Source organism: Syngnathoides biaculeatus, chromosome 18, assembly GCF_019802595.1.
Source record: "Syngnathoides biaculeatus isolate LvHL_M chromosome 18, ASM1980259v1, whole genome shotgun sequence".
NCBI lineage: Eukaryota > Metazoa > Chordata > Actinopteri > Syngnathiformes > Syngnathidae > Syngnathoides > Syngnathoides biaculeatus.
Genome location: NC_084657.1, coordinates 13,078,277 through 13,091,230, shown reverse-complemented (window position 1 = coordinate 13,091,230; position 12,954 = coordinate 13,078,277). Strand labels below are relative to the sequence as shown.

The 12,954-nt window shown below is 42.2% G+C and overlaps 1 protein-coding gene across 1 annotated transcript; it reads right to left on the bottom strand.

Annotated features, from left to right (window-relative positions):
- Positions 1-6,489: 6,489 nt before the first annotated feature.
- On the bottom strand, positions 6,490-12,260 carry LOC133491350 (uncharacterized protein C11orf87 homolog). The gene has a single exon (XM_061802327.1). The coding sequence runs from the start codon at positions 11,089-11,091 to the stop codon at positions 10,690-10,692; it is 402 nt and encodes a 133-aa protein (XP_061658311.1). The 5' UTR covers positions 11,092-12,260; the 3' UTR covers positions 6,490-10,689.
- Positions 12,261-12,954: the final 694 nt, after the last annotated feature.

Here is a 12,954-nt window from a genome sequence, read left to right as displayed (position 1 = left end):
ATTTTAATAAATTTAATACCTTGTTTAAAGTACAGATCCCCTCAAATTCAAACACATTCTTCCAATGTTTTGATTGTACAGATGGAGCGTTTTAAATAGGCCCACTTGCCCCCCCCCCTCATTTTAAGAATATAAATTGTACATAAACGTTACACTAAAGTGTTTTCAACTATATCCAAATTTTAATTATAATGTTTTAATTTCTTTCAATAGACATTGGAATATATTTTCTAAATGTTTAGATGCATAGACATGTAGGGAGATGAGTATAGATCGTCTCATAGAAGTTGAAAAATAGATAGCATATTTGTCGAAACACAAAGACCATTGCAAATAAACTGCTGTAATATTCATCTTTTTCTTGACAAAGGATACAGAATATATGCCTCTGGGTATTATCGTTTGACTCTGTCTGCGTATGTTGCGTAAGTTGTTTAAAGTTTTTTAAATTAACATATTTGCTAGTTTCATTAGCAATGCAGTTTTGGACTGTGCGTTAGCATTTAGCTAGCGGAAACCAACGTGAATGTACAAATCTGTACATACACGTTCGTGTTATTCTCTTTGTTCCGTGTTTAGTATTCATGTAAATTTCAACTGGGAGTGCAAAAAAAGAGCACTTGGTTTCGTAAAAAAATCGTTCACACTGCCAAACATCTCCTGTTATAAAATTCACTCCCGCTATAACGCAAAATGACCCCCCCCCCCCAAAAAAAAAAAAAAAAAAAAAGGAAAAGAGGAAGTATCATTATAATGAATTTAGACATTACGTCGATTTGATGAGACAAATTTTCTGTTTCTGTCCCTATGTCAGCCTGGTGTTAGGACGAGTGTAAATTCCAACCATTTTGGAGCCAAAGCACATACCGATACTTGACAGTTGAAAAATCTCACGGCTCACAACAAACCAAAATATCCAAAAAGGTGACACATTAATTGCTGTATGTATTTACTTCCATCTAATAAAAGCCCATTAATTTGTTTTATCTGTTAGTATGCCTCACTGGCATAAATACATTATTGTAAATATATATATTTTTTAATAATTAGGTGCACAAGTAAATAAGTTTCTTTCGGCTTGTCCCATTAGGGAATTGGGTACACAGTAAATATATATATATATACAGTAAATGAACAGGTAATTTATGCTCCATCTTGTGATTGGATCGGTGACTGGTTATCACTTTTTTTTAACTCGCTGATTGTTGAGTGGCCTCAAAAATTCTGATAATGTAAAACCCAATTAAATTGTTCGTTAAGTATCCAGGAATGGCTTTTACCGTAGCCCACTTGTTATTCCCTCTCAAGTGTTTTGTTTCCTTCAGATGGCAGCCGGCTGGAAAAAAAAAGCTCTCTGTTATCATGAGTCGGCAACCGAGGTGACAAATCATCTGACGAACCCTGACAGTAGCAGTGGGAAGAGGAAGATGAGATAAGCGGGAGGCGGCCCAGCGGCGTCCTCCGCGTCCCCCCGAGCGACATCCGGGAAGCAATCTGCTAATGCGGCCCCGAGGAACAGTGTGGCAAAGTTAAATGCTGGTAAGTGATGGTCACATCTGAATTCACGCCTTTGCCTTATAAAGTGTTCCCACTTGGAGTTTCAGTGTTTTACAAGGACATCTGATAAGTATTTACCGTTCAATTTGTCTTTGAGTGTGGCCCTTCAACACTGTAGTTCAGCTCAGACTTGAAATACGTACATACGTGCGTCCGCTACAACAGGAGGCCCTAGGGTTCATCCCAGCATCATCTTATGCGATTTCCACTTGATTGACGACACAAAACATGGTGTTGAGTAAATATACATACTCAACTGGAGACAACATATTCATACTTTTAATGAACGACTTGTTCTTAGTTGCTCGACTAGAGCGGTTCTCAGTGGTAACTCTATTGAATGACTACTGGTCTGAATCAATGTTTACTTGCAGTTGTGACATATCTGGTGCATTCCTTTATCGCACGCTGTAGTTTTTCCTGATTCATCACTGCAGCACAGGGCCAGCTCTTTAAAAGTCAGTTCTGGAGATTGAATGAAGTTTCAGAAAGTAAGTAGCGTGCGCTTCAGTGGAGCTACATGTTAGCATGAATGATGTTATCATCTTTAACTTAATAGTGATCGATTTGACAAATGTTTGTTGTTAGAGCGCTTTTGCACTTTCCCCCTCCCTCCCCAATCCGATTTACTTCAGCCAAACATGATGATAATGACTGGGAGTGGACTAGTCAGTAAAGTTTTGCTCAATCCCAATAATTGGCTTTTGCAAAGCCTTCCGGAATCATGTTTGACTGTAAAAAAAAAGAAGAAGCAGTTGGTAACTGGTTGTGAGAAAGCGTTCTGCTATTTGTGGAAGTCTAAATATTCCCACACAAAATTGTTCTATCATAAAAACGAGCCTAAATCCTCAGAGGAGTCAACCCACTGACTGGCCAAGCACCTTCTTATTGCCTAATCTATTTCACGCCTCCCGGGATGACAAAAGACTTAACTATGATTAAATGAGGCTCCATTTGAAATCTAGGCTATTCCCCGAGAAAACCTACGTGAATTTTCATTGTACAATAACACTACAAGCGGTGTCTGCTAACTTTACATTTGCTAAACATGATTATCAATCCACCCACTCATCTCGACTCACCTTCAGCCATTCATTCTATTTTCCAACCTTTACTGGTGACTGACATCTTTTACAAGTGAAATCCATCCATACCACCGTCACTGAAACCCCGCAATCACCCATGTTAGTCTATTAGTCAACTCTCTTCCTTCCATGTTCCCCAACATCCAGGCATCCTCTCCTGGTACTTTCCTTGTAATCTTGGTCACAGCCATTCATGCCTTCTTGGTGACCTAATTCTATCATTTTTCATTCTTCCCGAAATCCACCCAAGGCCTGCATCCCTGCGTCCTCCTGGTGTTTTTCTTCCACGCTTTGTCACTGCCCTCCATCCACCCCTGACGGCCCACTTTCATTTCCGCCGTCTATTCCTCAGTTGCCGGCTTCTATCTATTCCACAGTAACTGACACCCGTGCGTTCCCCGCCCAACGTACATTTAATTGTCACTGATGTCTCGACTTTTATTGATCTCTGACCTTCACTTAACTTTCTCCCTTCCTAATGAGCTTCCTCCCTCCATTCCACGATCACTGACCTCCAGCCGCTCTGCAGATGCGAGTCTCATCCACACCGTGGTTGCTGACTTCCATCAGTTCCTCTGTGGTTGATGGCTATAAGTTCTTCGTCACTAGTCTCGTCCCCATCTTCATAAAATAGAAAGTTTTTCATTTGTCTTTGTTGGTCGACTTCATCTTGAGTTTCGATCACAAGATTTCTTGAGGAAGTAAAGTGTGACGCTTGTGTGTTGTTGACTTTGTTGTTTTCATACACACCACAGATTTAGGGTTATGGATTGCTCTTGTAGTTTGGTGGTATGGAGCTCGTGCACCTACGTCACCGAAATAACGTGATTGGCCATATTGCCGATCTAGGAAATCATTGTTCATTGCGAAGTTGCTTGGAGACGACACGAAAATACATCTCCCAGAGTTTTTTCCGACACCGTTAGACATTTAGAAGGTGAAAATAAACGAAGGTACATGGAAAAATTAGATAAACGCGGCATAGAGGATCCGTATTTAATGCCGAAGTCGATGTTTGAATGAAGAATGAAGAAATCGGACTGTTAATTCGCTTCTGCTTGTCTTGGACAACTGGATCTACACATGGATTTGGTGAGTAAGTCATCGATATTCAAACAGAAAAGTTTGAAAGCGTATAAAAGTCTGGACGCATACAAATACTTTGTTGCTAGATCTGTTCTCATCAGGAATAAATCCCACACAGTGATGGGTTGACTGCTCGTGAATGCGGAAGTGTGTTCGGCCACATGTTAACCTTTGCCGGAATCCATTGATCTTTTCAGCTAGTATTCAATACAAATACCAATATTTGAATAAATGACCTCTGATTTTACACAAACTCGCATTCATTAACTATGATTGAAAAAAAAAAAAGAGGACGGAGTCCACTCCGCGGAACGTACATGGAAGCGATTGCAGCCACACTTAACCTGCGACAGACATTTTTTTTTTAACACGCATTGTTCTCAAATGAGGCAACTTGGCATTATAAATACTTCCTGGTAATTTGAGATTGAGAAGAATAATTCCCACCTGAAATGAAGCGAACGCTACACAGGCATGCGTCTATTTTGGTTGGGCACCATCCATCATGTTTAATTGCCGAAATCCATTGATCTTTTCTGGTCTTTTCAGCTGGTATTCCATAGAATGATATCTTTGAATATCCGTCTCATCTGTTGTGACAACCAACAGCACAACAGGTCTCGGGTATTGTATCTCGTCCGGTTCAACGTCTCCCATAATGTCGAGCAGCTCTGTTTGACCGGCAATATGGCGTCACGTGCACGAGCTCTATCGGTGATTACTTTCGACTGCTCGCCTGCTCCCAGAGTAAAATGTTTCCTTTGATTCTGGCTCACCTCCACTTATTCCTGGCCATCGACGACCTCGGCCCCCTCACTGACCTTCATCTATTCACGGCCACTTTCCCATCTAGTCAGATATCTTCCTGACATGTCTTCGTTCTATTCCTGGCTGGCCTGACCTCCACATCCATATTCCCTGGTCGCTCCCCACCCCATCCACTCCTGGTCACTTAAGCCAGAGCTAATATCCATATTCATCCATATCCATATAAGAGCCTTCATACCTCTTAGCCCTATTTGCTGGAAGATGTGCCAAAAATTCATAAATTGCGATCGTAAACAAACACGAGTATCACATCTGTCGCCCCTCGCCAGGATTTGCTCCTATTCCATTAGAGTGATTAATCAATTTTGAGTATATCATAAAAGCGTCAAAGCCGGGCACATGTATGTGAAGGACACGTTTCGACATTAATCATCTCCCCCCTGACTTATTTCCCATTTGACAGCCGAGACAAATCGTTTCATTCCCTTGCACTCATGACAATGAGGTTATTGTGGATCGCGCCGAGCCTCCATCCCAGCCAGAAGGCAGCCTTTTATTCCCAGCTCTTTTATTTCGCTGAGGGACAGTCTGCCACGTAGCGTCCTGGTACTCGGCCAACTCGAGTCCGTTGCCGATTTGTTTCCTGTGACCTCCACCAAGGCGCCGCCGGGGCACCAGGGAAAACGGGTAGAATGAGCCAGAGAGTCCGTTTAACCTTTAAGTCAATTAATCAGAGGGGAAAGACGAGTGGGAATGTCACAGCGGACGAACGGCGTTCCAATCTGATTTGTATTCGACGGGGGGGTTCTTTGTGCACACCGGCACGCGCTCCCACGAAAAGGTCATTTGTCGACTTGAATCTGAGCAGTTACATAACAAAACAAGCGCTGAAAGGAATGTTGGGTGGAAGCGTCACTACCTTTTAGGTTTACAAAAGTTACGGCACTATTTAAAGTTGGAAATGCTCGACGGTACGTAATTGAGGTGAATAGAGCAGGAATGAAGCTTGGCTGTAAATGGGGAATTTAAATATTGCTTGGGAAAATATATTGTATCATAATCTTGACTACAATAATCAGATTTCATGTGAGTGGGCCCCATTTTATGAGTTTTATAAGATGGAGCCGTCGCTGGGTTCATTTTATTGCTCTGTGTTGCGAGCCAAAGTCGGAAGGATGCGTGAGCTTCGAATATGCTGCTGTTCGAGTGAAATGGGGAAAATTGACCAGTTAGGCTACTGCAATGTTGGCCACAAGAGTTGCAGTATTTCTTTTTTTTTTTTACATGGATGTCTAGCCAGCTAAACAAAGGTAGTTTAAGTCGGTCAACTTCCTCACTACGAGTGCTCAGGGACCTCGTTGTATATGATACGTAGGTTTTGCAGGTCTTGTAGGCACTAGCGATTGATGCTTTCTTCCAAATATTTGATTACAGGTGCGTCTTGTTGTTAGCAAGCTAGGCTAGGCTAAGCTAGGCCGCACTGCTTCAAAGGCAAACGAATACGGTTCCAATTTGGGTACTAAGATTTCAGAGATGATGATTCTTAGTCCACTGAAGTCGTCACCAGGGGCGTCCCTCTCGTCGAGTATTCACAACATTCGGTCCAAATTCGGCAGGATTTATTTATTTTACGATTGGGTTCGCCGAAGACTCCTCGTTTTCCCTGCCACCAGGTCGGAATAGGAAGCAGACTCAGATGTCTAATAATCCCCAATTACCGTAATTAATCATAATAATACTTTTTGAATTTCCTTCCTTATTAAAGGATTATTTTGTGATTCCCGCAAAAGTTAGTGATGTGAAATATTGCCCCAAATTTCCATCTTAGATTCTCATGGAAACTTTCGAGAATGGTAGTGGAAATTTTCTCCCACACTGTAACTGTACCGCTCTTATACTTGCATTGCGTGGGTCGCGGTACCAAATGGTTGGTCGGGAGCTACTGATGGAGAGAAACTCCACCCACACAGATTAAGACAACCGTTTACCCCCCAATGTTTATTTATAAACTCTTAATACTACATACAGTATATTCCTTCTATAAGGCAGATTACAGGAAACATTCCTCATGATGTCATACATGTACAGTGAACAGATAAAATCCATGACTATGTATAGGCCCACTATTTTATGATACTATATAAAGAGATTACAAAGAAACGAAAACCGCCGCTCGAGGGAAGGATTCTCTTGGATCACAATCGCAAACGTGAATATTCCAAATATCAGCACTGAAACGTTAGCTACTATCTGATGCACAGTAGAAGAAAAACAAAAACGGATCTTATGTACATTCCTACAGCCAAAAAGTCTTGCATAACTAGAGCTAAGATGTCTAAAACAGACATTGGCGCACTTCATGTCACTTAATTGAAGGAAAGAAGGAAGGAAGAAATACGATGCCCAAACAAAGAAGCCAAATGTTTCTATTTGCAGCTTTTGCACTGCCTAACAGCACCACAACATCCATTAAGAGTCTAACTACATACTGCTAGTGTGTCAGAGGGCATGCCAAGGAAGATCAGCTAAGTACGTGTGTATGTGTGTGTGTGTTGTGTCACCACGTGTGAATAATTCAACACAATCGTGTGTCACATCCCGGAGAGCAGTTAAAATTTAAACGTCTCCAGAGTTTAAAGAAGCTTCTTAGGCGAGAGGGAGGAGGAGGTCCGAAGAGAGGCGGAGCAGGCAAAAGTTCAGAGTGAGACACTCTAGAGCGGGCGTGTCCCGGGGAAAAAAGAAAAAAGAAAGAATAATGATTCCACTCTGCAGCTGAGTCCAGAAATCCAGAGATTCTTCACACTTTTCCTTTGTGCTAAAACCAATCCTGTGTTTTTGTTGAGATAAGCGCTTCTGACGATGTTTTAGCCCGTGTTCCAGGTGATGAAGCAAATCATTTTGCAGTTTTTCTTTTTTTCCTTTTGCCTCCATCCTGCTTTGGAATGTTTTAATTTTTCATGTTTATGGCTCATTTATGCTTTGTGTATGTACAAAAATAGTGAAACATCACTGCATTTATACAGTACAGTGAACCCAAATCCAAGAGTATTTAACACCCCCACACAAAAAACAATTTACAATTGCCGAGGGATTTCAAAATGAGGCCACAAAGCATCACTTTGGTTTTAGTAAAGCTCCTCATCTTACTTTAACATTGTTCCTTGACACCAGCATGCCACAAGATGGTGGCAAAGCACTACTTTTGTGTAAAATAAGCTCCTCAACTCTCATCATCTTAGTTGAATGAATCCAAAATGACAGAAAAAGCACTACTTTTGTCTAAATGAAAGTCCTTAACCCACTTCAACATAGGTGTTTGATGTCAACATGGCAGCATAGCACTGCTTTTCTCCAAACGAACCTCCTCAACTCATTTCAACATCGTTCACTGCAGCACGATGACTACAAAGTATGACTTCTGTCAAGATTAAACTCCTCAACGCACGTCACCATAGTTCAAGCATGACTTTTGTCAAGATGAAACTCCTCAACGCACCTCACCATAGTTCAGCAGTATGGAAGCAAAGCACTACTTTTGTCTAAAGGAACCTCTTCCACCCACACTTCAACATAGTTCCTTGGCTCCTAGATGCGGCAAGATCACGTGGTATAAGAAGCCCCCCCGCTTTGCCGTTCTTCATTGGATTGTTTTATTTTATGCGCAAGTGTTTTTCATGCACATTTTTGGTAATTTAAAAAATTTCCAAGTTAGGGATGCCACCCACTGCGCTGGTGTATAAGTGAGGTAAATGTCTCGTTAGAATGGAATTTTGTAGTAACAGAGGACACCCCGTAAATCTAGGACCTCGTTCCAACAGTGTCCTCTTTGAGAAGGTAAATTTAGAGGAAATGTAAGAAACTGAATACCTCAAAATGTGTTCATGGCTGGTCTATGTTCGCTTTGCGTCGGGGTAGGGTTGTAGTACAATAGAAATACAATAAAGCCTGGGTTTTCGAACAAATCAGTGTTCGAACGAAAATTTAGAGATTTTTTTTTTTTTTGCTTCTGTTTTCGAATGAAAATCGGTACTCGAACACCCCCAACAAAACCCGGAAATAACGTATTGCACGCGGCCAGACCAGCTGACCCACCCACGACGCTGTTCGAATGTCCGTTTAAACTTAATCTGCACTTTTGTTAATAAAAAAAGTTTACAAGGCTATGGAACGAGTCGCTACAGATACGGAAATGCACTCTCAGCCTTGCGTACTCTACTACTAAAGCATACATTTTAAGCAAAAAATAAATATATTTCTTAAATCATTTTATTATATAAAGTATTTAAACTATGCATGTATTTCTAGTACGCGGTTTATTCTCAGGAAAAGATTAAAAAATGCTTTAAAAAGCCCAATTTTTTTAAGCTCGGAACACTATTTCTTTTTCCATTCATTGTAATGGGAAACATTGATTCGGTTTTCGAACAATTCACTTTTCGAACCGTTTTCTGGAATGGATTGTGGTCAAGAACCAAGGTGTCACGGTTCCCACAAAATGAAAGAGCATGATCGAGCCTTAAAAATGCAAAAAGTCATGTGGAAGTATGCCAGCAAGCTGATATTTTAAGTCGGGGTCGGGGGACTGACAGTTTTACCAGTTGGTCAGCAGGCAGGATATCTACTTGATAGTGAATTTCAACCAAATAGCATTTTTATATCATCCGTCTGGGAATTTTTCTACCATGTCGTAAATAAGCGGCTCAGGTTGTAATGCTAAAAGTGCTCACTTGCCATGTTTCTGAAAAACTCATCGATTCAGGTCATTTGTGCTCTGTTCTGTAATTCCCAACCGTACCGCAAACGCTTGGTCTAAATAAGGAAGTACCGCAGCAATTGATGTCAAGGCAGTATGTTGAAGTGGTGCATCTCGACCGAGAGAGCAGCTTTGCATGTCGCCATAGAAAATCGATCCCTCTTGTACATGTCCATTTTTAGAGCATTTTTTTTTTTGTAAATAAAACGTGCAAGCTAATTACTTTTAAGGGTGCTGTTGTTGAAATTATATTGTGATATTAAAGAGTTTGAAGTTTACTGTTTACTGTGTAAACTACTCATATAGGCATTTCTAAACAATTTTGTGGGGTGTTAATTACTCCAGGTATTGGCGTACTGTACAGCTTCACACATAAAACAATTGGGAACGCCGCAAAAGAACTATGTGGTGGCTACATCGCTGAGGGTTAAAAAATAAATAAATAATAAACTCCGGGAATGGATTTTGGGCACCTCTGCAGTGATTCCCAACTATAGTGCAGAAATTTATTACTACCAGTGATTTGTTCATCTATCTATGCCAGCAGCATCTATTGACAGGCACCGCAATTAAATGCTTTTCCACTAGACGGCAGTTATCCAATGGACATTATCCATTTTTTTTGGGTTGTGGTTTCTTTTTATCTTGTCGTTATGCATTTTTTATTTAAAAATACGGGTATTTTTTTGCCTTGAGGTGTGAGGAGAAACTTGAAAGACAAGTGCGCGTCAGACTTCGATTCCTAGATGGTGGGACCAAACTTCACAACATCAGGCCACCACATCAGCACCTGTAACTCACTTATTTGCAGATTAGTATTTATTTTTTTCATCTTTCTTTTTTTTTATTTTGGGGGTAAGAACCAATCCGGAAACGCTTAATGGTGATGTAGATGTAGATGCGCTTTTTCAAGACTTCGTTTGGGTTAGGTAAGGTTTTTTTTTCAATGGGTTAATTATCTGCAAATTTTTGTTATTCGTGGTCCAGCATAAGATTAAGTGCAGCATTAGGTTCAGTTGTGTTTTTTTTTTTTTTTTAACTCGTATTTCCTGTGTTTGCAGGTTATGTGGAGACCAGTTATAATTACTGGGAGCTTTGTATAAAATACTGTTCAGTACAATTCTTCTCATGATTCGGTGGTGAGAATGCATTACCTAATTACATGTTCATTCAATTCAATGGGGAAAGACGATTTGAGATCCTAATGTAGTCATGGAACACATTAAACTCATATCTCAAGGCACCGCTATGTGTCTTGGCTCAAGAAAGGTTGGGAATCACTGCTCTTATGCATTTGTGTGCGTAGGTGTACTATCCTACAGGCCTGCAATGCTCAGTATTCTGCACGGGAGTGATGGAGAAGCAGCAGTGGAGAATGGACGAGAGTTCTTTGTGCCTTATTGCTTTTTCCTGTTTATTCCACAGTCTCGTTCCCTGAGTTTAGCAGTCCGCGGGGGTCACTCCTTGCTCTACTGGATCACCAGCGTGGTCCTCTTCCGTCACCACCTCTACTCGGTGTGCGCCACACCGCACCGGGCGCGCAATGACGCACGGTCGCGCAGACCCCCCTGCAGCCGCCGCCGTCGCCGCCCTGCGACTGTCGCGCTCATACTCCTCCTGCGCTCTCTGGATCTTCCGCTTCTTCAGCCTCCTCTTGTGGAAGTGGAACGTGGCCACGGAGACCAGCACGACACCCGCCAGCACGGCCACGAGCACCAGCAGGGCCAGGGTGGACGACAGCGGAGGGAACGCGACGCTCAGCTGCTCCGCGCATGTGCCGTTGACGCCCAGGCCCGGCAGGCACCGGGGAGCCGGGGACAACGCGGAGCTCGGGGGTGTCATCCGGCCTTCGTGCTGCGTGTGCTCGGGAAGGAGGGCGGGGGTGGAGGGGGCTCAACGCGGGGAAGCCGGGCAGCGCATGCGCTCACCTATGGGGAGGCGAGCAGACAACACACAAGCCATTTGCAACCATTTCACAGTCAAATCTCATTCAAGATGGCCTATTGTAATTTATCATAAATTGTACACCTTTCTAAAAACAATAATTTCATCAACAAAAGGCTTACCTGGCGTAAGAGTCAGTGCGGGGACCAGTGTGTAAATGCCGTGACGCATTTCAGAATATGTTGATAGTAATGATGGTGATGATGGACCTCACAGCATCCAGCCTGGGGGTGTTCCTCTCTCTCGTCTTTAATTGCCGCAATTCGCTCAATGTGCAACCCCTTGCCCCGGCGTCACGAGTCCCTCACTCAGTGTGTATAAGAGCGTTGTCCAACAATGAGCAGAGCTGGAGCTAGATGATGAGGGGGGGGGGGGGTAAGAAGAAAAAACTCCTCCCTCTTCCTCCTCCTCCTCCTCTGCTGCTCCAACTCAGCATGTGAATGAGGAGCTGCAGCTGCATTAAAGTTCCACTGGCGGCTGCTGCTCTTTTTCTTAATTATGATTTCTGCTTCCAGGCGTCCGAAAGTGATGCTCCATAAAGTACAATAGGTTTACCTTGGAGCCAATTGATAAGTGTACTTTCTCACTGTGGGGCCGTGATCAGCGTAGAAGCTAGTGGGCATTCCCCGAGGGTGCAGTCAGCTTTAAACTATTGAGTGTCATCCGATTGTTTTCCCGCGGGAAATAATGTAAGAAGAATGAATGCGCAATCGGTCACCCATGTTCACAAAACCTTTATTGACATCGTGTGGTATCGGACTCAAATTCAGCACACCTAACAGAGGAGTTGGAAAATTACTAATAATGACTTAAGGTTACCCGTGACAGATCAGCTAGGGTCAACTACAAAGTTGAGATGGTGAGGCTTTGAAGATTGTCGAAAGTAATGTAATGCTTCTTAAGCCACAGAAGATCAGGAAAGATGAAAATTAATTGTCTTAGTTCATGATTTGCAAAGAGGAAAACAGGAAATTCATACTTTTTTGACTGTGCACTCAGAATCCCCACACAGACGAGAAAACAGAAGAGGACGAGAAAATAAAGGAGCACAACTCGTGGTCTTAAAAGGTTGGACAAATCTGAAAATAAGTACAATTGTATCAAGAGTTTCTCATCAAGTTTATTTTTATCAGGTGGCTGAGAACTACTGCAGAGTGCTCTGATAAAAATGAGTCTGATATTTATAATCCTTCCAGTGTCTCAGCTGATGAACTGGGCAATGTGTATCAAGGAAGCTTCTGTATTATCAACGCTAATTTATGCCTTCATATTCACACATTAACTCAAGGGGTGGCAAAGCTGCAGGTGCTATTTCCCTTTTTTATGAAGTCCCTGCTAAATTTATCAAAAGTTTATTAATCTGTTTTCTGTAGTACTCGTCCTCATTAGGGAGCCTATCCCAGCGGACTTTGGGCAAGAGCTGGAGTTTACTCAGGACTGGTCGCCATCACACACATTTACAACAATGGGCAAGTTAGTCCTCAAACTTCCTTGTTTTTGTTCTTCCTTTCATTTTTCTTTATCCTCACTTCCAGCCTCACTTCCCTCTTTCCTACCTCCCTTCATCCATGTTTCATCATTTTGTCCAAAGAACAGTTCCTCTGATTTGTTTTCAGATTTGCACGTCGGGCCGGATCAAATTCTCCACTGGGACTCAAAATGTTCCTTGTGCCGTGGGATGCACTCTGCATGCTTTAGCAGCTAAAGTTGAGCTCAAGGTACACGTTCTTCTCCATTTATTTTTTGTTGCTATGTTTGTGA

What these genes read in the sequence shown, in the direction of transcription:
- LOC133491350 (XM_061802327.1), bottom strand. Translation starts at nt 11,091, where the DNA reads ATGACACCCCCGAGCTCCGCGTTGTCCCCGGCTCCCCGGTGCCTGCCG.